The sequence below is a fragment of the Leptinotarsa decemlineata genome, unplaced genomic scaffold, assembly GCF_025532065.1.
Source record: "Leptinotarsa decemlineata unplaced genomic scaffold, Ldec_3_MD MMD2_tig00001064_RagTag_RagTag, whole genome shotgun sequence".
Lineage (NCBI taxonomy): Eukaryota > Metazoa > Arthropoda > Insecta > Coleoptera > Chrysomelidae > Leptinotarsa > Leptinotarsa decemlineata.
Genome location: NW_027412558.1, coordinates 3,313,738 through 3,336,320, shown reverse-complemented (window position 1 = coordinate 3,336,320; position 22,583 = coordinate 3,313,738). Strand labels below are relative to the sequence as shown.

Here is a 22,583-nt window from a genome sequence, read left to right as displayed (position 1 = left end):
TAGATTTTTTCCTCTGGGCCACTTACTTAAAATAGGTTGTTTTAAAGACGACGCAATCTGATTCAATAAAGCCACTGAAGGAAAGAATAATCCAAGAATGCTGAGCTATTTTCAGAGAAACATTTGCCAATGTTTCGGAATGACTTTCGGAAATGAAAATTGCGAAAGTTATAAACAATTCAGTGAAAATTAAAAAATGGGTCCAGTTATTTGGAAATATCTCAAAAACTAATTGGAATATTCAAAATCGAAAAAAAAAAATTCGAAAAGAGGAAGAAATTTCCTATCGAAAAGTCCTGACTACCGGAACTGTAGGACCAATATTTATAATTTTCCCGGAGCTCTGAAATAGAGCTCTAAATCGGGTGTTTAGCCGCGTGTAGGCCGTGCGTGTTTAGGTTAATTTTACAAAAAAAAATTTATAGCATATAAAATATATAAATTGAGGAATGAAAAAATTCAGTCATATACTCAAAAGATAAATTAACAGTAATCTGTCGGTAAAAAATTTTTAATGCAATTATTAGATTTATTATGCTATTGTTAATTAACAATTTTTTATCACTCGATTATCATTATTGCAAGTGTGATATTTTTCAAACTAAAAGTGTGGAATTTTTTTCCTTCCATAGAGTTATGATTATAACGGTTAGGAATTGATTTACTTCCAAAATATTGAAAAATTATTATTTTTCAGTTATTTATTAACCATTTACTGCATTTTTGAATTAAAAAGTTTATTAAATAATCGAAGAACAATTTTTTTTTGATTATTATTATTAGTATATTTTTTTTTTTCAAATCAGAAGCTACATAAAAATATTTTTTTCATCACCTATTGTTTAAAAATTTGTTATAAACAAATGCGTTTATAACATATTTGAATTTATTTTGGATCCTAATCTTTAATAAAAATTATGATTAAAAAAAAATAGCGTTTCTTGAAAAATTGTGTGCAATGCAAAAAACCGCATTTGTTAATTTACAATTTTTTTACCACTAATTGTCAATATTTCAAAAAAAAAATTTGTAAAAAATTAGAATAATTCGAATGAATAATTTTATAAAAAAAATCAAACTTCAGCTGAATATATTCAGAATGTGCTAGAATAAATAATGAGTATAAGAATATTAGTAAGCAGTTAGCTAAAACTTATAGAGAGAAACTCAGGAATAACAATATTATAATCAATAATCTCAAAATAAACTCTGCTACTAACAAAACAAAAACCATGTGGCAAACTATTCGAAAAATACAAAAATCGGGTAACAAATATAAAGAAACTATAATCTACGATGGTGAAAATGAAGTTTCAAGTACTGATGTGGCCAATAATTTCAATATCAATTTTACTCGCGTCATACAACACGGGGACACTGATATTAACTTTATGGAAGGTAATGTTGATAATTCGCCATTTTCCGTATTCATACGTCCAATTACAGAATTTGGTTATTTTGACATGGTGAATAAACTCAAAAATTCAGATGCTAGCGGAGTTGACAGTATCTCAAACAATCTCCTTAAAAAATGTGCTCATGAGTTGTGTAATCCATTAATATATCTAATTAATCTTTCTGTTGAGCATGGCATATTTCCTGAAAAATTAAAAGTTGCACTAGTTACTCCAATATTCAAGAAAGGAGACCCTAATACATATGATAATTATAGAGGAATAAGTTTACTATCCAGTATATCCAAATTATTTGAGTTAAATATTAAAAATCAACTGCTAACATTTTTAACAGCAAATCACCTTCTCTCATCGAATCAGCATGGTTTTACGAAAAATCGAAGTACTGAAACAGCTCTATATGACTTCAATGAACACTTAATAACTTCTCTTGACTGCAAATTTCAAATGTGCGGTTTGTTCATAGATTTCTCAAAAGCGTTCGATTGTGTAGATCACGAGTTATTACTTTTGAAAATGAATAGACTTGGGGTGCGGGGAATTGCTCACGATTTGATAAAGACATATCTTCAAAATAGGAAACAGCAAGTCATTGTACAAGGTGTGAAAAGTCAATCAATAACAATAAATCAGGGTGTCCTCAAGGATCCATACTGGGACCACTTTTCTTTTTAATTTATGCTAACGATCTAATAAAGTACCTTCATGATCTTACAATGGTACATATAGTTGCATATGCAGACGACACCAACCTTTTGATTAAAGCAAAAAATCCCATAGTACTTCCAGAATTAACTGAAGTGGTCTATAATAAAGTAATTACATGGGCTACTAAAAACCATCTACCACTCAACATCAACAAAACAGTGTTAATGAAATTCTCATTAGGTAATAGGAATGACCCTCTTAGTATATTTAAATATAACGATCTGGAGGTTACATCTTGCCCAACAACAAAAATACTTGGTCTCACTGTAGATCACAGACTTACGTGGAATCCACATATTGACCTACTCTGCGATAAATTGAAAAAAAATTGCTACGCACTAAGATTCATGCGAAATCACTGCAGCAAGGAAGTTCTGCTCAGCCTGTACTATGCGACCATCAATTCTCATATAAGATACGGAATTCTAAATTGGGGGAAGGGATCTTCTGCACAAAGAGTTTTTATACTCCAAAAATATGCTATCCGAATAATTGATGATCTAGAATGGCAACAGTCATGTAGAGATTCCTTCAAGAAATTGAGAATTCTCACTCTTGCTGGGTTGTATATATATGAATCATGTATTTATGTGTTCAAAAATATATCTTCATTTGAAGCGAATCGAGAAAATCATGGCTACTCAACTCGATCAAAAAATTTTTTGGTAACTGTTGCACATCGGACTGCACTTTTTCAGAAAAGTTATCTATACCTTGGCCCAAAATTTTTCAATAAGTTAGACGGCACAGTGAGAGAATCTCCTAATATTTCGATTTTTAAAGCACGATTGAAAGCCTATCTCATCCAAAAAAACTGCTACACCATCAATGAATTTTTTGCAAACCAATAATTCTTCACTCTAGACGGGCAGCTATTAGTAAACAATTTACCCTCTCATATGTATGTTGACTATAAATGTTATAAATTTGTATTGTAATATATTTATTATGTTTTACACCCCATTTGTATGTTAGACGGTAAATGTTTTTAAATTTGTGTTGTTTTATATTTAATATGTTTTACACTCCATTTTTTTAATTTGTATTGTATTATGTTTATTGTGTTTTACACACTATGGACGTCTTCCTTGTTACTGTGTACTATTTTGTGAAAGAAATTTTATACTTTTTAACGAGAGAAGTTAATAAATATTATTATTATATTATTATTATTATTATTAATGGAGAAAAAATGAGTCTAGCGATTTTTCATTGTATCTCCATTAGTTTAATGAATATAATAATTTAAATGATGAAAAAATAGATTGATTATAGAGCGCCAAAATTTATAAAATTCGATAAAAAATTAAAAAAATAAAAAAAAAATACAGGGTTGTTTTTCATTCATTAATTGCAACAAGAACAAAAATGAAATGAAAAAATTCATTTGTTTATTACAAATTGTTTATTTATAAAACAATGAAAAATTTTAATTTTTTTTTGTTCCAAATAATTGAAAACATTTAAAAACATTTAAAAAAAAATTGTCAACTAGTGGTGAAAATAAAAATATTAACAATAGCGTAATAAATCGAATAATTGCAATAAACATTTTCACCGACAGATTATTGTTAATTTAGCATTTGAGTATCTGCCTGAATTCTTTCATTCCTTGATTTATAAATTTTATATGCCAAATTTTTTTTTGTAAAAACGGCCCAAACAGGCACGGTTCACGGCGGCCAAACATCCGATTACGATCTCATTTTCAGGGCTTCGGGAAAATTATAAATATTGGTCATACAGTTCCGGGAGTTAAGACTTTATTATAGAAAATTTCTTCCTATTTTCGAATTTGAAAATCTCAATTAGTTTTGAAATAACTAAACCCGTTTTTTATTTTTCACTAAATTGTTTATAACTTTTGCTATTTTCATTTCCGAAAGTTGTCCGTTCCCAAAAACTTTCTAGACGCTATTCCGAATCGAATGACACCTCAACCATAATTTTCGGAGACTGCTGAAGAAGAAAAAAGCACTTCTTGATCAGACTAGTCAAGTTCGAACATAGCTGAACAATCTTACAACAGCTACAGATTGGGGATGAGAAAAAATTGAGACTCTCTTTTTGTCCATGAAAACACCAGAATCATTGGCAGGTTTAGAATTACTGAAACTAGTTCATTGTAGTTGCATAGTAGGTATCTAACTGCAGTAAAACTTAAAGCAGTAGAAAAACAGTGATGAGTGCATCCGATGTTGTTGGGATGATGACAATTTCAACTTCGAGTACGGCATGATTGTTGATCAACAAAATACTAACCATCCAGTATATCGAAAACTGATTCAGGCATTCTACGTATCAAACTCAGATACTAACTCTGACGGTTAAGAATGCGTTAATAATAAATTGTTTTGGTAATAAATGATAAAATTAATTATGAAAAATGTTTCTGTCAATTTGTAGAGAAATGTCAATTATGATTTTCAAAATAGAAAACATTCTCCGAATAATCATTTGAACATTCGAGATATATAAAAAAACGTTCATAAACAATTAAAAATCGTATTTTTTTCTGAATATCATATTATGAAGATAAAAATTTTTTGAATTCCCATACGGTCATACACAATTTATAAACAAATTGCGCTAAAACAGTTTGTTCAACTTACCGAATGTCTTTATTTGATACAGAAACAGGATATAATGATAAATATATAGAAAAATTAAAACAATATGTTATGTTACTAAAAAAAATCATAATGAACAAAATATAATGTTTTTGAACTTTTATAATGTGATCTTGTGGAGCACATTGATAAAAAGAGATTCACGTTCATTACAAGACCAAACACGACTATGATACGATATTTCATCATGGAATCCTAGTGCCTATCTTCCGGCTCCATCATCAGATCAGCTCCAGAGTACCTACCATATTGTCATCAAAATCACATAAAACAGCCAATTTTCATAACGCTACGATCTTTAAAAGATGGTTAAATTAGTTTTCTTAGATTTGACTACATAGTTACATACATACATACAGGTCGACCTAATAAAAGCGTATTAAAAACGAAAAACTCTAGAAAAAATTAAAAAATATTTAGGTCAGTCCTTAAAGAAATATTGAAAAATGCATGACTCGAAAAATCGTATACCATACACGGAAATGAATCTTGACAGGTCTTGATGCCTTCTAGATGGCTATCCTGTGTAGTGTGTATCAGCCAAATGGAATAAATATGACACTGAGTAAATATGACTGTGCTCAACAAAACACTCAGGCACGTCCAATTTTCAACAACCAAATTTTTCAATGCTCAATAACTCAGTTAACGGGAACAACAACTCGACCACGAACTCGGGCTTTGCAACCGTTACCACATCGCCTCTGATAATGTATACCGCAGTAGTAGACGAAACGTCAGGCATAAAAACCTGCAAACCACGCAAACGCTGAAAACAGATTTTACACTGTCATCTACGGCCGTGAATATTTACATTCTTTGGTAATTCATATTATTTATCCTATCGTCTGTCATTTTGGCGTCTTCAACTAGTTTGAATACTTTGAATTCTTGCTGTTTTCTAATGGAAATATACAATGAACTTTTTGTAATTAAAGTTGAACTTTCAATAATCACACCATGCATGTGTCGGTTTCACTTCTCCTATCATTATATTCGGCTCGCTTAAATATCATACAGTGTTAAAATGGAAATATGCCAACCAAGACAAAAATTATCGAATGATATTGAAAATTTCGTTATGGAATAAACTTTTCATGATCAGTCAATATCACTTGGTACCTATGTAAAAATGAAATACATACCGGCTACCTGAAATCCATACGCAATTTGTCGTTGGCACAACGCTTGTTGAAAAACAGATGTGAAGAAATTAAAACCCACTTGCTGCCTACATTTAATGCGGTAAATATTGGCAACGTTGTAAGGATTCCCAATAATCTATTTCATGTATGAAAATATACTTATTGGACTCCCTATTATCAATCAGATGTCTGATGATGGTGTATACTGAGGAGTTCTTATGAATGTTTGACGGACGGACGCTCTACTATCGAATCAATAGTGAACTCAATTTTTTTATGGTGGTAAAAATGTCATGCCAGCCTACAGAAATCAGTTTTCTAGTACTTACCATGAAATATATTCGGTAAATTCTTCAAATTATGATGGACGCCCTATCAGCGCATTCAATGTATGGATGCCATATTGATATCGGGATGTATATATATATATATATATATATATATATATATATATATATATATATATATATATAGAAACAGAAGTTAATATCGGACATAGCACTCATGAAAGTGGCAAACCATAGACACGTGTTTCGGGCTTTTGGCCCATCATCAGTATGGTGCAGCCAAGTGTAAGGATGGGCAACACTATCAACTGAAACCACAAATGTGCGGTTGGCTCCTGTTGGTGGCTCCGTGCATTTGTATTTCTATCTTTTGGTAACCAAGTGTTGCCCATCCTTACACTTGGCTGCACCATACTGATGATGGGCCAAAAGCCCGAAACACGTGTCTATGGTTTGCCACTTTCATGAGTGCTATGTCCGATATTAACTTCTGTTTCTATATCAAGACACTCAATAACTTTCATATTTGTATATATATATATATATATATATATATATATATATATATATATATATATATATATATATATATATATATATATATATATATATATGAAATCTGAAGTTTTCACGGAGGAATATGCTGAACTGGTTTTTCCGGGTATTTGATCCGTGTATGTGATACTATCTCTAATTTCACCGACGTTTCGACAAAATCTCATTTGTCATTATCAAGGTGTGCTGTTACGTGTTCAGAAGTTCATATTCGATACCTTAACGGGGAGATGAGGTCAACTAAGAAGAAGAAGAAGAACTCAGGTAAAACTCAACAACATGTAAGTAGTAGGTAGTAGAGAGTTTATGGACTACTCTATCTCTGAACACGTAACGAATACCATTTTACCAGTATAGTAAGAAGTGAGTTGAGCAAGGTCAACAAACTTCTGAACACGTAACAACACATCTTGATAATGACAAATAAGATTTTGTCGAAACGTCGGTGAAATTAGAGATAATATCACATACACGTATCAAATACCCGGAAAAACCCGTTCAGCATATATATATATATATATGGTAATTGACTAAACAAATGAATTCCTTCGATGAGCTTTCATGCAGGAGTCAGTTGTTTTGCTACAAAGTCAGGAACGGACTACCCCCGATGGTCCACACCCCAAAACTTTGAAATGACAGATATTTTTCAATATTTTTCAACAAATTAAGGTTACTTGGACAATTTTATGAATAAAAGTACTCGTGTGGAAAGTCGATCGGAGCAACGAGTCTTGATAAAAATGTAGTTTCACTCGACGACATCAAACCCGCTCGTCCACCATTGTTTGAAATGAATAATTATCAAAGCAGAAATAATAATGATAACGTTAAAAGAGGAAGTCCAGGGACACCCTGTATATATATATATATATATATATATATATATATATATATATATATATATATATATATATATATATATATATATATATATTATTATTAAAAAATTAATCATTCATTTGTGTCCTTTAGTCTTAGTTTAATATTAAGTTTTTGTCATCGCCTTGATTGAATGTAAAATCAATTCTGCACATCAGTTATGTTATGCAACTGAAGAATTCCCACGCACAACTTCGGTTTTAGTGGGTTTCTCCATGTTTGTTTGTATTGCTTTGTTTACATGTTTGTTGTATTGGAATATATAACATGTTACTATCTTGTGCTGTTGTATATTTAAAAATAAACATTATTATTATCATTAAGTTGATCCGTTTAGTGAGACTTTCACAAAACTCGATACGTCTACCGAAATCATCTTCGTTCAATTCATGAACTAGTCTAATCTTAATTTGAAAGGGTTATATTTTTAGGAGTGAATTATTTTTGGGAAAGAAAGTTTTTGGTTTTCTACTACTCCATACTAGTGCACAATAAACCCTTGCGGGTTGCGGTGGAGGGTCGAATAGACCCACTCACTTTAGACCTACCTACCTACCTACTCCATCTTGATACAAAAAAATCTTTGGGAGATTCCTACATTTTTTCTTTCTTTCCTAAAAACTAGTCAATCCTAAAAATATTACCCTTTCAAATTATTTCATAGGATTAAACAAGATTCCTTTTGGCTGGGATTTATTCAAGTAATGAATGAATGTCATTACGATGTCATCGATGACGTAAGTATATCAAACTTATTCCGCGACATAAAAATCGTAATTTATGAAAGAAATGTGAGTTTTTTCTTATAATGTTATCCAGATTCAATCCAAGGCAAGTGTCTTACGGCGAAACAATGTGCTTGGGAGATACTTGGAAAACATTCATGAGAAATTCAGTTTACAGGTTCCGAATTTTTTTTCAAATATCAGGTTTTGGTGCTGTTGTTCTTTTGTCATAATTCCCAACAGAAAATATAGATTAAACAAATTTTATTACAGAATGTATGGTCTTGAAAGTAAACGGCAAGCCTCAAACACGAAACCTATTTCAAAATGGCCTCAGAGCCCTGTTCATTCCTCTTGGATTGAATCATACAATTTCGTAACTCTTCGCGATACCTTCAACAAAGTCGCGTTCACTTTCCTCTCGCTTTTAGCCGATAATCCATCGTTTCCATCACTATACTGAGTCGTCGAGATTAGCTGAGAACGAGAGCCGTGTTTGTTTTCATAATTAGCGAGATGTAGGATGCAGGCACTCGACCATGTGGGCAGAGCCGTAGCGAGTTTTTTCGAAATAAACGTTTGAAATGGTTGAAAACATATTCAAAACATCGCAAACAAATTGTTAACCGTGGCTTTGGTTCTAGTGGAGGAAACATGGAGTATGTTGTGCCACAGGGTTCAGCTCTTGGACCGTTACTTTTCTTATTGTATGTTAATGTCATCACTGTAGACTAGTTTTCTCAAAGTGGGCGACAACGCCCCATTGTCGGCGCTGGAGGCCTATAGGGGGGCAGTAAAGGGCACAGAGAAGATTGGAGACGTTGAAGCGGTTTGGGAGGCGATGGCTAATTTGAAAATGTGTTTTTGCTTCGACACAAACTTTACCGCTCCTTTACGCTTAACGCACGTTTAATAATGTCAATCTCCAACTTCAAGGTGACGACTTGAATTTGAATTAAACAAAAAATGTCAATGCTGCTTTTGTAGCCAAATTGCTCTTATACAAGAATAATATCGGCAGACGTGAGTTTCGCAATTTCCCTAATTTGTCAGCAGTATCCTTCAACAACGACGACTTGCTTGTTTACTGCCAACATTTGGAGAACCTCCACAGAACGCAAAACGATTCCAAGACATTTTAAAATTGGAAATACCGGACTGGGATCCTTTTTCAAATGTCAAAACAGCAGGATCACCCCAGATGGGAGCGAACTCATAGAACTGATAACAAACGAAAAAATAAAAATAAAATTCAAAAATGGATATCAAGAATTTTGGCTACATAAGCCAATCCCGCAATTGTACCCTGGATTGTGGTCCATCGTTCAACGATAAATAGCATTCCCATCATCGTATTTGTGTGAACGTGGATTTAGTGCTGTGGCAACATTGCTAACTAAAAAGAGAAATCGGTTGCAGATTACCGAACGCACTGACACGGCTGTTTTCGAGTAAATTCAAGCCTGATGTTAACAAACTTGTTAAAAATCATCAAATCATCCTTCACATTTAATTGTTTTATTAACATGAATAAACGTTTTCCTAATGTCACAAAATGGTGTTTTACATCAACCTCATCAGAATGTCTTATTTTCACATGACACACATAAGTTCTGAGAAAAAGTGGGATTATGTTACAACAAAAATTTCCTGAAAAACACTGAGAAAAATTTTAACAGATCTGACAAAAAAATTTACAAAAAACATTGAAAATTAAAAGCAACTCAAAAAACGAAAAATTGGATCACATACATATGGATCACTTACAAATTAATGGTAATTGTTCAACGATCCATAGACGAACTCTCTATTATTACATTTGAATTTTTTTTTTGTGTGCTCGGTTTTGGAAAGTAATTGCGTGATATTGAGTCCTCTATATCAGACTGAGAAAGTACAAAATACTTTTCTGAGATCATGTGCATCCAAGCTTTAATATCAGAAGTGCGATTAATTATGAGTACTTTTGAATTTATCTACTTTAGAGCACCGCCGAGCTGAAATTGATTTATATCAATCTTCCTAAAGTTATAAATGATGATATGAATCCATTACTAGAATGTTTAGGCTAGCAAAAAAATAGCATCTCTATTGATTCATTTGATTAATACTTACCTATATTCTTACCATAATCAGGTTAACCCTATAGACCTACTATGAAGAAACTGGTGATTATTATTATTCATAAGTAATTGATATTTTGTATTCTCAGTATTCTATATTATTGTTCAATTGTTTTTTTCTCTCACACTATTTATATGTTTATTGTAAAATGGCAGGTCCGTAAATAAATAAATAAATAAATTAATTAAAGACATGGTTTGGGTCATCCTCTATATAAACATATTAGATAAACACCAACTGGTGCAGAAAACGTGTGCAAGTTGAATTTCCTACAGTTTGACGTAAGCCAAGCTCATAAAGTTCGATATCGTAAAATTTGTACTTATTTGTACAAACCGGATTGGGTGGCAACAATAATTCAAAGCCAACAAAAGAAGAATCATTTTGTTCAGATTTGGAATCCAGTTTTACCCCACAAAACATGAAAAATTCATCCTATCAGATCATCTGATCTACGAAAATATTCTTCTGAGGTACGCAAGTCTGTGAAATATTCAAAATATATCATTTTGCGCGTGACAACTTCTCATAGTAAATATTCCTTCCAGCTAGGCCATAATTTGTATAAACCAAAAACAATATTTCCTGTCAGATTCTTCTTAGAAATCCGAGTTGAATCAGCCCTGGTACCTGAACAGTACCCACATTGAGGAACACATCGATCACCCTGCTCGTAAATAAACAAAATAACCTAAACAAAATCTAAAGCCATAAATCCAAACCCCACGCCTATAATATCCCCGATATAATTGATTTCTGGGAACATTAAAGTAAACAGAAAAGAAAAAGTTTGTTTGGACTCTAATGGGTACCACTATCGAAACTAATAGCAGCGACAGAGTTCTAACGGTACTAAACCGTGAGCAGTGTTGCCAACACAACACAAGGACAGGTTGATCTCAAAAATCCGCAAAAGAGCGAAACGAACTAATGGAAAACGGACGCATACTTGAATCATAACCTTAGAAAAGACTTCGGTGCCTAATTTACGAAATTCATTCATCGAAAATTAACGAATATATCAAATTATCACGTTTTATCAGATATGACATTTCGTCTGCTTCTGCGGTAGACATCAAAGGCCATATATCACTAGTGGGGGAAACCTACGAGTTATGTGATGGACCTTCTAGATATCGAGTGCCCCCTCGTCGCAGAAAACCTTGAGGAGTCTGCCGTGATGGATCTCCTTTTCCTAGTTACCTTGAGAGATCCTTTATGAATCCTAAAGTAACCAAAGAGTCATTAAAAGAGATTTACGTTGAATAAAGCCTAATCCTAACTGTTACGGCTTGTTGCCCTAACTGGAATCCCTGTGAAATCTTAACAAAGAGCTTTTCAGTTCTGATCCTGCGGTCATGATGCTTTTTTGGCCTCGTAAAGAGCAGGTTATACTTTGTACGAAGCTCTTGAGCAGCAGAAACAGACCCTGTAACAGGAAAGAAATTGAACTTTCCCCAAGCAGATGTGGAAACGCTCACTCTCAAACGACAATTCACCCAAACCAAAGGCGAAAAAGCTTTGCAGAAATGAATCCAAAGTATTGTCAGATGGAACCGAATATCAACCCAACACCAAACCGTTGTTTTTAACACCTCGACACGTGTTTCACTCACCAAGCGACCATCTTTAAGAAGAAGATTAATCTTCCTCTTGAACACCAAGTGTTCATCTAGATCCAAAGTGATCATCTTCAAGAGGAAGACTAATGTTCCTTTCGAAGCTGATCACTTGGTGATTGAAACACGTGTCGAGGGGTTAAAAATAACGGTTTGGTGTCGAGTCATCTTGCATCTTGAACTTCCAAAACCTAAATATTAGATCAATAAACGAAATTCCAAGAAGAGTGTACCTTTTGTCACATGCGAGTTTCGTCACAAGAGACCTACTTCTAAAGCCAGACATCTGTATTGCTCACCTCGATGAAGGTGGTCACAGACTGATCTTTGATCGTGTCCTCACTAGATTGAGGGACATAGACCCTGATCTGTACACCCTGGAGTGGATTATTCTTCACAAGTAAATTTCAGGTTCTGGTAACAGAGCATATACTCTCCTATCTCGCCGAGAAACGTTTCAAATTTTCAGCATTTGTCACTTTTGCCAGCTAACCCACTTGTTGGAAATTTTTGTAAGCTCAACCCTTTTTTTCGTCTATTTTGGGTCGAAAAGCCATTTTTCATGAAAAATATATAGTATAGAAGATCTGTTTGTGACATCTGACATCAAATAAAAACAACGCACAAGTGGTATATATAGGGACTTTCGCGATTTCATTTTCAGTGACGTATTTGAGGTCTATACAAAAAATCAACATGTTGGTAATTTTTGTAAGCTCAACCCTTTTTGTCGTCTATTTTGTCCGGACTACTGTCTTTGTCACTCTTCTAACATGAGTATGAAAGCTATTTTGTCATGAAAAATATATAGTAAAGAAGATCTGTTTGGACCGTATTTTCCAACACTAAATGTTAATGAGCCAGAGGCAATCTGAGGTAAAAATTGATAGACTGAGACTAAGCGAAAGGTTGTAAAAAATGCAGAGAGTCCACAAAAATCGGAAAGCATAACAAATGCGCCAAGATACTGAAAACGCGAATATTTTGAGTAGTTCGAACTTTATTGGCAACACTGGCCATGAGGTACATCGTATCCTGCATGTAGCGTACCAGTTGAATCGTTAAAAAAAGAGTACCAATTGAAACGTGTGTAAGTACGGTAAGTACTGTAACTAAGTTTGCGGAGGAAGTACTAACCCAGGTGTGCAATGTGAGAAAGCAATTCATGGCGTTGTAATTGTAACACAGAACTGACATTAGTAAAATGAGAAAGTAACTAGGAATATACAGTACAAGTAATAACTGTCCGACTTTTTTATGACCTCAGTTGACTTAGTAGATCACAAACTATTACTGATGAAAATTGAAGGAATAGAGATACGACGTAAACCATATTATTGGGTAGAATCATATCTGTCGTATCTCAAACCATTGTTCTGAATGATAAACGGTTAGATTCAAAGGAAACCACTGCAGGAGTACCTCAGAGTTAGGTACTTTGTCCCCTACCTTTATTTTCATCAATGATATTAACAGAACTTGTAATATTCTCGATCGAATCAAAAAATAACACTGAGATCAACAAAAATGTGATATATATAGCTTCTACCAAAAAAAATGTCATGATTCCAATCCTCATTTATGTATTGACGTCGCTGATAAAATGAAATTCCTGGGGTTAATGCTAGATCCAAAGTTCACTTGAAAATCGCACATGAACAAAGTAACCACCAAATTAATTTCTCTTTGTAGTATAATACAAAATATAAGAGACACGTTGTCACTCACTATACTTAAGCTACTGGCATTGCAGTCTACCCTTCAATATTACCTGATATTTTGGGGCTCATTAGAACATACCAACAGAGTTTTTAGAAACGAATTTTTCGAGCTATGCTAGCATCATGATGTAGGCCAGTTTTTAATAAAGAAAACATTTAACAAAATATGATTTTTCCATTAAACAGCTATCGTACCTTTACGAATGACAACCCTCAGAAGTCCAAACTTGTGCGAGCTAACATGTTCAACTCTACCAAGTTTATATATTATAGAGCTTATAATGTAGATCAAAGAAAATTACCAAACTTTCACCAGAAACGCTGATTTACACTCATCTCACAACAGAACACACGACTCAAACAAATTTTTGTCTGTTTCGTGGATTTTGAGTTTCGAGTTTGTTTTCCAAACTGAAACTAGTTTTTTGTTTGTGTTTTTGAAAACTAAACTATTGGCAAGCGAGTCCAAACACTTTATTGAGAGATTTTCACTACAAAGTTTACAAAACCGCAACACGTGTTTGGCTATACAGTAGCTTCTTCAGGCGTGTAGTGTAGTGAACATATTATAATGGAGTGTTTCTTGAATAATTCACAGAATTGGTTAACAGGTAATAAATACCAATAGCAAAATAAATTATCAAGTACAATTTACTGTCATATCTTGTAGAATTTCCCCGTAAAATAAATCATTCATGAAAAAAGAAACATTATTATTGAAGCTTGATTACATCGTCAATATAGTTTATTACTACAGTACTTTAGTCACGGCTCAATATAAAGATGATGATGATGATTATATAAACTGATTTGCACGTTTTTATGCGCCTCTCAATAGCAATTATTTACATAGTAAGAACAGCATTGAATTATTAACTGCTTGTAAAACTATTTAACAATGTGGGACACTGTAGAGTGCAATTACAGATTATTTGTTATGACGCGAACAATGAAAAACTGAGGATATTTGTTGAAAAGATTCTTGAAGGAGAAAAACAGGTTATACTTACATAGGAGTTGAGCACGTGAAAGATCGACCTGGAAAAAAATTAGGTTTTAGTATTCAGAAAAAAGTGTTACCCAAACACATAAGAATGGCGCAAAAAACAAAACAGCTCTCGTAATTTTCGTTTTCAGACTTGTGAAATTTATATTGATTAATCTAATAAACTGTGCAGTATAATATTCTTGTTTGATTTTGGCTGCTAAGTTGATTATTTCAACAAATATCAACAAACAATAATTCAGTTATCGTTCCAGTTACCGTACCTAATGAAAAAATTGATGCAGAAGAAATGAAAGACATTTATACAGAGTGGTCCAACGAAAAGTATGCACCTTGCTTTTCTCCTTTTTTTGTAACTCAATGCAAAAATGCTCGGACAGGTCAATCTTGCCTTTGAGTGGGACACATTTAAGATGTATTTTTCTACCTATGCCTTCAACCCTCTAGCGAGGGTGAGTAACAACCCTAAAATTTTAAATGGAAAGTGGGGTCGAGTGATATATCATTTGAAAGGGCACAAAATTATCTTTCCAATGATACCTAATTTGTTGTATTTCACTCAAACATGTAGGTATTATGAAGGAAAACAACTACAACCCAGTACTTTGAAATGTGTAATTGACTTAGTAGAATCCTACTCCAGCAAGTGCTGAAAATGTGACCCATTTGCTTCCATACAATACTACAGATTTTGTTCAAATCTATTCCTAACATTCTGTAGCATATCAGGTGTTATACTACTGCACTCTGCTATAATTCGTTGGCGATGATCTTCTATGGACTCAAGCTGCGTAGCAAAACATTTATTTTTCAAGTGTCCCCAAAGGAAAAAGTCTAAAGACGATAAATCAGGTGAACTGGCAGGCCATTCGATGGGGCCTCTCCTTCCAATCCACCGTCCAGGAAACCGGTCATCTAAAAACTCTCTTACCGGAGCAACATAGTGAGGAGGTGCTCCATCTTGTTGGAAATGAAGCCGATCATCATTACGATATTGGTCATTTTCAATTATTTCTGTTATGAGAGGATCAATTGTATCTTCAAGCATGTTCAGATAGACCTCACCAGTTAAATTCCCAGGAATAAAAAGTGGCCCTACGATATGACTACCTAATATGCCACACCAGACAGTGATTTTTTGAGGGTACTGGGTATGGACCTCTCGGAATAAGTGTGGGTTACTTTTATCCCAGTAACGGCAATTAGGCCTATTCACAGCTCCACTCAAAAAAATGTACTCTCATCGAAAAAGCACGTGTTGAATTATAGGTGCGGATCATCAGTTAGTAGCTGGCTCAGCCTTCTATCAGGATCATCTTCATTGAGTTCCTGTACTAATTTAATTTTGTACGGATGAAATTTATAGGCTTTTAATATCCGTATTATGGACGAACGGGAGACACCTGAGGCTGCAGCAAGCTGACGGGTACTTTGAGAATGATCCAATTCAACATGTCCCAAAACAGCGACTTCCACTGCTTCATTTCTGATCTGTTTCCGTGGCTGGTGTTTCACATTACAGACAGATCCGGTATCGACAAACTTTTGGACTAACTTGGCAACGTACGAATCATTCACATTTTTTCCGGGATAACTGTTATTAAAGAGGCGAGCAGTAAGTCTAGCACAACTATTATGTTGATAATAAAGTTTAACAATTTCAATTCGTTTAGGAATGGAATGAACCATTTTTACAGTAAAGTTGAAATAATTTCAAAACCAATCGAACTGAATCAATGAACGTTTGCCTAAATTCTTTTGAGGAATGTAGTAGTGATAAAAATGTCGTTTTTTCCGCATTTTCATTAACACCAACAATATCGAGTAAATGTTCTTGCTTTTTTTATAACTATTCAAGTAAATACAACGAATTAGGTATCATTGGAAAGATAATTTTGTGCCCTTTCAAATGATATATCACTTGACCCCACTTTTCATTTAAAATTTTAGGGTTGTTACTCACCCTCGCTAGGGGGTTGAAGGCACAGGTAGAAAAATGCATCTAAAATGTGTCCCCCTCAAAAGCAAAATTGACCTATCCGAGCATTTTTGCGTTAAGTTACAAAAAAAGGAGAAAAGCAAGGTGCATACTTTTCGTTGGACCACTCGATATGGTTCGATCGAACGTGGTAAGATCATCTAAGAGTATTTGAGACTCACTTCTCTATAATTTTGTATATGACCCTGCAAACCTAACCTTTCCTGGTCTACTTATTGTCTCGAAAGTTTGGCGGTTCCTTACACAATTCTTTGTTAGGCAACAATATAAACAATAATTCGAAAATCAATCATACATTGTGTGCAAATAGTGAAAGTCCACTAATAACTATGAACACCATAAACAAAAATTAACATTGTGCAATAATTTCATACCGAACCCATTTACTTATTCAGATATAAATCAAAATATTATCGGAGCATTGGCGTTAGTTGAATAAAAAATGTGAAATATAGCCGCGATTTTTTATGAGGCATTGTAACAGGAGTGGTTTCTTGGCAATACTTTTGTCATAGAGACATATTAGGTTGCAAAGCTTAGATGATAAGAAGAAAAAAAAGTTATATAATATATACCTTTTCATCGGTGGGCTATAGATTTTTAAATATGTAAAAAAATACTGTTGCATGGACATACATCAGATATTGATAGCATCAATGTCCTACGTAATGTTCGTATGTTAATCTGATCGTTTGCATGATGCGGGTGGTTGTACGTAAAGGTTGAAAGTAAAAAAAAAAATTCATCGAGCGCGTCAGATTTTCTAAGGGGGTGTTAAGTGCAACAAAAAAAGCTCTTATTCAATAATCTGACGATTTCGATCTGACGCAAACTCGCGGCCATTATTATAATGTGCAAAATAATCGCAATTATGAAATAGTCAAGCGCGTCAGATTAAGATATATATGGTTCATCTTCATGTTTTAGACATGCTGTCTCATAATCTGACGAATATCTAGAGGAATTCGCCTAATCTGACAAAAAAATACTTTTTTACATTTTTTTGCATTTTGTTTCTTTAATAGTTTTGTCTACGTTAACTTCTGAGGTATTATTCTTGCTGAATTCTTTCATACAGTGTTTTCCACAGTATGATGCTAAACTGTTTTTTAAATTCAGCACAATCAATATTTTCTTCCACCATTTGTTCCAGAATCATCTCGAATGAAGATAGTGAATTGGAGCCGGTACTTGCAAAAATATCATTATTCTCTAATAGTTTCTCTTTTTTATCCCATACCCATTTGATTCTGTTAATTATGGTTCATTATTTTGTGTCTCCAATATCAACTTTCAGCATATTAATATTTAACTACCAATTGCTTCGACTCTTATTTGTTCAGATACCATTTCTTTCAAAACTATCATTTCTCGGTCCAATTATCTCAATTAATGTATGTGAGAAAGCTGAAACAGTCTCTCAAAAATGAAAAACTATGCAGACAAATCATAATTGACAGCTTGCATTGTCGTTTGAAAATCCATAAAAAGAAGTTGCTAAGGCTTTTACGAACTGATAGTGACAAGCTATTCGATACACTCGGGCATAAATTGTTATGAGACATGTTATTGTGAGGCATTAAATAAATGATAATAAAATGTTCTGATGGAATATATTATAGTCCGAAGGAAATGGGAATATTTTTGAAAAATCTGAAAAATCTGGAAAAAAAAATCTGTTTAAAATCTGTTTTTTCGGTAACCAGCTGTCGCATCCCTACGAACGACAACCCTCAGAAGTCGAAACTTGTGCTAGCTAAGGATTAACGAAGTCTTACCTTTTAACGTGTGATTCCTAATCTAACACTGAAATTCGATTAGATTGAGTTTATCGCGTGTAATGTCTCCAGATTCTAGTCAAAATCTGTTCAAAATCTATTGAACGTTTTGTAAGTGCGATCTGGATGACAATATCAATTATTAACCAGAAGGAATATTGACTAAATACGGGAGAAACAGTGTAAGATTAATCACTGGCTTATTATATAGGCCCAAAAAAGGGGTACACCAGACAGAGTATTGTTAAAACCTATCAAAGTCTACAAAGAAAAAGTACGCTAAATGCAAAACAGCTAATACAGCTTCTAGATCAAAGCACCGACAACAGAAAGAAGAAAAGACATAAAGGAATCATTGAAAAACCCGAAGAGATATGTGGTTTATGCATGATGGCGCTCCTCCTCATTTTATTTCGATTGTGCGTGACCATCTGAACCATATTTTCCACAATAGATGGATTGGTAGAGGTGGGCCATATTCATGGCCATCGCGATCTCCGGATTTAAATCCATTGGATTTCTTTCTGTGGGGGCATCTAAAAAGCCTTGTTTACGCTACACCTATTCACACAAGAGATGCATTGTTGAATAGAATAACATTACATTGTGAAGCCATACGAAACGACCCTGGAATGCTATTTCAAATACAGAGAGGGTGTCTTCGCAGACTAAGAAAATGTATAGAGAGAGAAGGTGGTCATATCGAGCAGTTTCTGTAGCGAATTTTTCATTTCTGTTTGCTCTTGAGGCTCTTGAGTTTCGTTAGTTAAACGTGTTTGCATTATAAAAATTCGTTATGAATATTTTACCTATCATTTCCATTTTCCTTAAAAACTAATATTTTCGAATAATGGTAGACATCTCAGGATAAATGTTGTTGAATTAACGTTATCATTATTATTTCTGCTTTGGTAATTATTCATTTCAAATAATGGTGGACGAGCGGGTTTGATGTCGTCGAGTGAAACTACATTTTTATCAAGACTCGTTGCTCCGATCGACTTTCCACACGAGTACTTTTATTCATAAAATTGTCCAAGTAACCTTAATTTGTTGAAAAATATCTGCCATTTCAAAGTTTTGGGGTGTGGACCATCGGGGGTAGTCCGTTCCTGACTTTGTAGCAAAACAACTGACTCCTGCATGAAAGCTCATCGAAGGAATTCATTTGTTTAGTCAATTACCAAAATTTGGATGATTTTGAATATTCACTTGAAAAGTTATTAAAGAAAAACATTTTTCATTTTGTAACTCCGAGGGCCCGTTACTTGGTAACGAAGGATTTTAGGAAAAAAAGTTATATGAAGTACTGGTGATATTTTGACCCCATCTATACATTCCCGAGAGGAAAAGAGGAAGTCCAGGGACACCCTTTATATCCATGTTTTTCACAATTATTTTTAACAGTGTTCATGATGTATAGAGAGTTGCGGAATTTCTCATAATTTGCCTAATTTCTACGGAGCATCGCACCAATATAAATAACAAATCAGTTCATTTATTTGCAATCGGTAGTTGTTTGCATTACGGGGTGCAGCTAGTGGAATATGTTCCAAGAATAAATGAATTTCAGACTTGTCGTAAAATAACTGTGTCAATTGTTTACCATCATTGCACTAAAATTCATTACTTGAAAATGATTTAGTAATAAAAACGATACAGACATGAACTGTTCAGATATGGCCCACGTTTTCGAATGGTTCAATCATGTGGGTTGACTTACTCACTTTTACGAAGTCATCGTATTGTATTTTGAAACGATTATATTAAGAATCGTGATAATTTTTATGGTGTATTGCACGAAACAAAATGTAGATTACGCAGAAAACAGAATTTTATATAAATGTGATGATTCAACCGATTTGGATACCTCATATCTAAAAACTCCTTGATACCGTTCATTGTATGAGTTTCACTATAAAAGTTTCCCCAAAAACCGCAACACGTGTTTCGCTATATGAATAAATTACATTTTCCAAAGTACCGTAATTATACTTGACTTTTCTTGATAGTTCATAAGATATTGAGATTTTTAAATTTGTTCAATTCCATACTCTCCAACATGTTAAGTTTCAAACCTTTCTTCTGGAAATGGAGGGGCTTAAATTCATGGTTGAACTCATGTCCTTCTGTGATTAAATGAGTGGCATATGTGGAATTTATTTTTCTGTTCTGGAAACTATTTCTGTGTTCCTTTATGCGGACTTTGAACGTTCTTCCAGTTTGACCTAAATGAAACATCGGACATGACCCATATGAATATATACCTGACCTTTTCAGATAGAAAGTAGGCATACAAGTAGGTAATATGTTATAGTATGAAATAGTTGTAGCTTAGAAGTAACTTATCATTTTACGATTGAGAAAGCTATTGTATAGCGATTTTTGTAAAACCTTTTATAGTGAAAATCATACAATGGACTATATTTTTTCATCAAGTAAAAGAAAAAACATATACTTATTCAATATCACTTCACACGAAACTTATTTTCAATTTTATATAGGCTATAAGAAAAACTATCGATATTAAAGAGCTTGTTTGTTGACTTCAACATCGAGTTCGTTTGTGCCCTTTTTCATAAAAAAGTATTATTGTACCTAAATGCTAGTCTTGGAACTAAGATTTCAATTTCTGGTAGTAATACAGAACAGTCTATCTTGCCATTCAATAACTTATAATATAAAAATAAAACAGATGCCTGATTTCTCTGTTCAAATACATAAAGCAGATCAGAGTAATTACAAGTTCTTGGGTGATAAGATCCAGTAACTTTGAAACTGAGGAATTTCAGAAATTCCTTTGGTACTCTATTGCAGATGCATATTAATTGTACGTGGGATTCCACATTATTGATCCATATTCTAGTTTTGGCCTAGCCAACACAGAGAGGTTAGCGTAAGTATATTATGGAAATTCTTGCAGTTCCTTATAATGAAGTGTCAATCTTTGGTGCAGTGTCAAAAATTGGGTGTTTTACCTTATGTGACTCTTGATGGATATAACGTTGATGAATGAAGTCAGTTTTGAACAAAAACAAACGCCTTTCCTTTCTTAGGCCCGAACTTTTCAGCCCATGTGTTATGAACAAACACCTCGATGAGTATCTTATCGTTTTACATCATCGTCTGATGCTTTTTTTCTTTCTCGAATGTTTTTTATAAATATATTCCACGACGCATGTAATATCGACTCCCAAGCATTGAATAATATGCACAATTTTCTTAAGCACGTTGCTTTGCGTAACCTAGCAACGTGCTTTCGAAAAATATAGCGAGAAGGAACTTTTGAGTGACGCGTCGCAAGAATCCACCTCCTCAAAGTTCAAGGTGAATGAGAATCCTTGTTTTTAAAAATACAAATGAAACCGTGGTGAAGTAGTTACTTCAAGGTCGAATGTTTTTCCACTCAAATAACCATAGACAGGTTTATGACTGCTTCATGCAAAACTGAAAGCAAAAGAAAATCGCTGTGACAAAGCGAAATAATAATTCACACAGCGGTAGGCCATGCATATTCGAGTATATTAACATATTATACTTATTTTACGCTAAGGTACTAGCTTCCAGCTTGATCTGCCAACTCACTGCTTCGTATATTAGATGCAATCGCATTTCTATTGAAACCAATTAAATTTTATTCGCCGTTTATTAATGATAAAGTCATTGTTGATTATGCTTGGACTGAGTTGACTGTGAATGTCTATATTTGTTATTGATCTTGATTTGTGGAAGTAACTTTGATTAGCCTCGAAGTTACAAAGAACAAGATTTGCTTTGATACAGAGGTGTTACAATGGATTCCTACTTGGCTTCAGTTTTCGAAGAAGCTCATATCGCAATGTAACATGAAAATGACCTGACTGGAAGTGGATATTTTGTAAACTTCTGCATTATTTAGATATTTTTGAGTGACGAGTTGAAATGATATTATTGCAATTACATTAAATAAGTAGTATGTCAAACTTCTTTTCTAGTCCTTTTGGAAAGCT

The 22,583-nt window shown here is 33.6% G+C and overlaps 1 protein-coding gene across 1 annotated transcript in view; it reads right to left on the bottom strand.

Annotated features, from left to right (window-relative positions):
- MICAL-like (protein) overlaps nucleotides 1-22,583 on the bottom strand; it is a 136,037-nt gene that overhangs the window by 79,843 nt on the left and 33,611 nt on the right. The window contains exon 5 of the mRNA XM_074175785.1: nucleotides 14,822-14,849. Coding sequence (XP_074031886.1) covers nucleotides 14,822-14,849 — 28 coding nt within the window. The remainder of the gene's footprint in view (nucleotides 1-14,821; nucleotides 14,850-22,583) is intronic.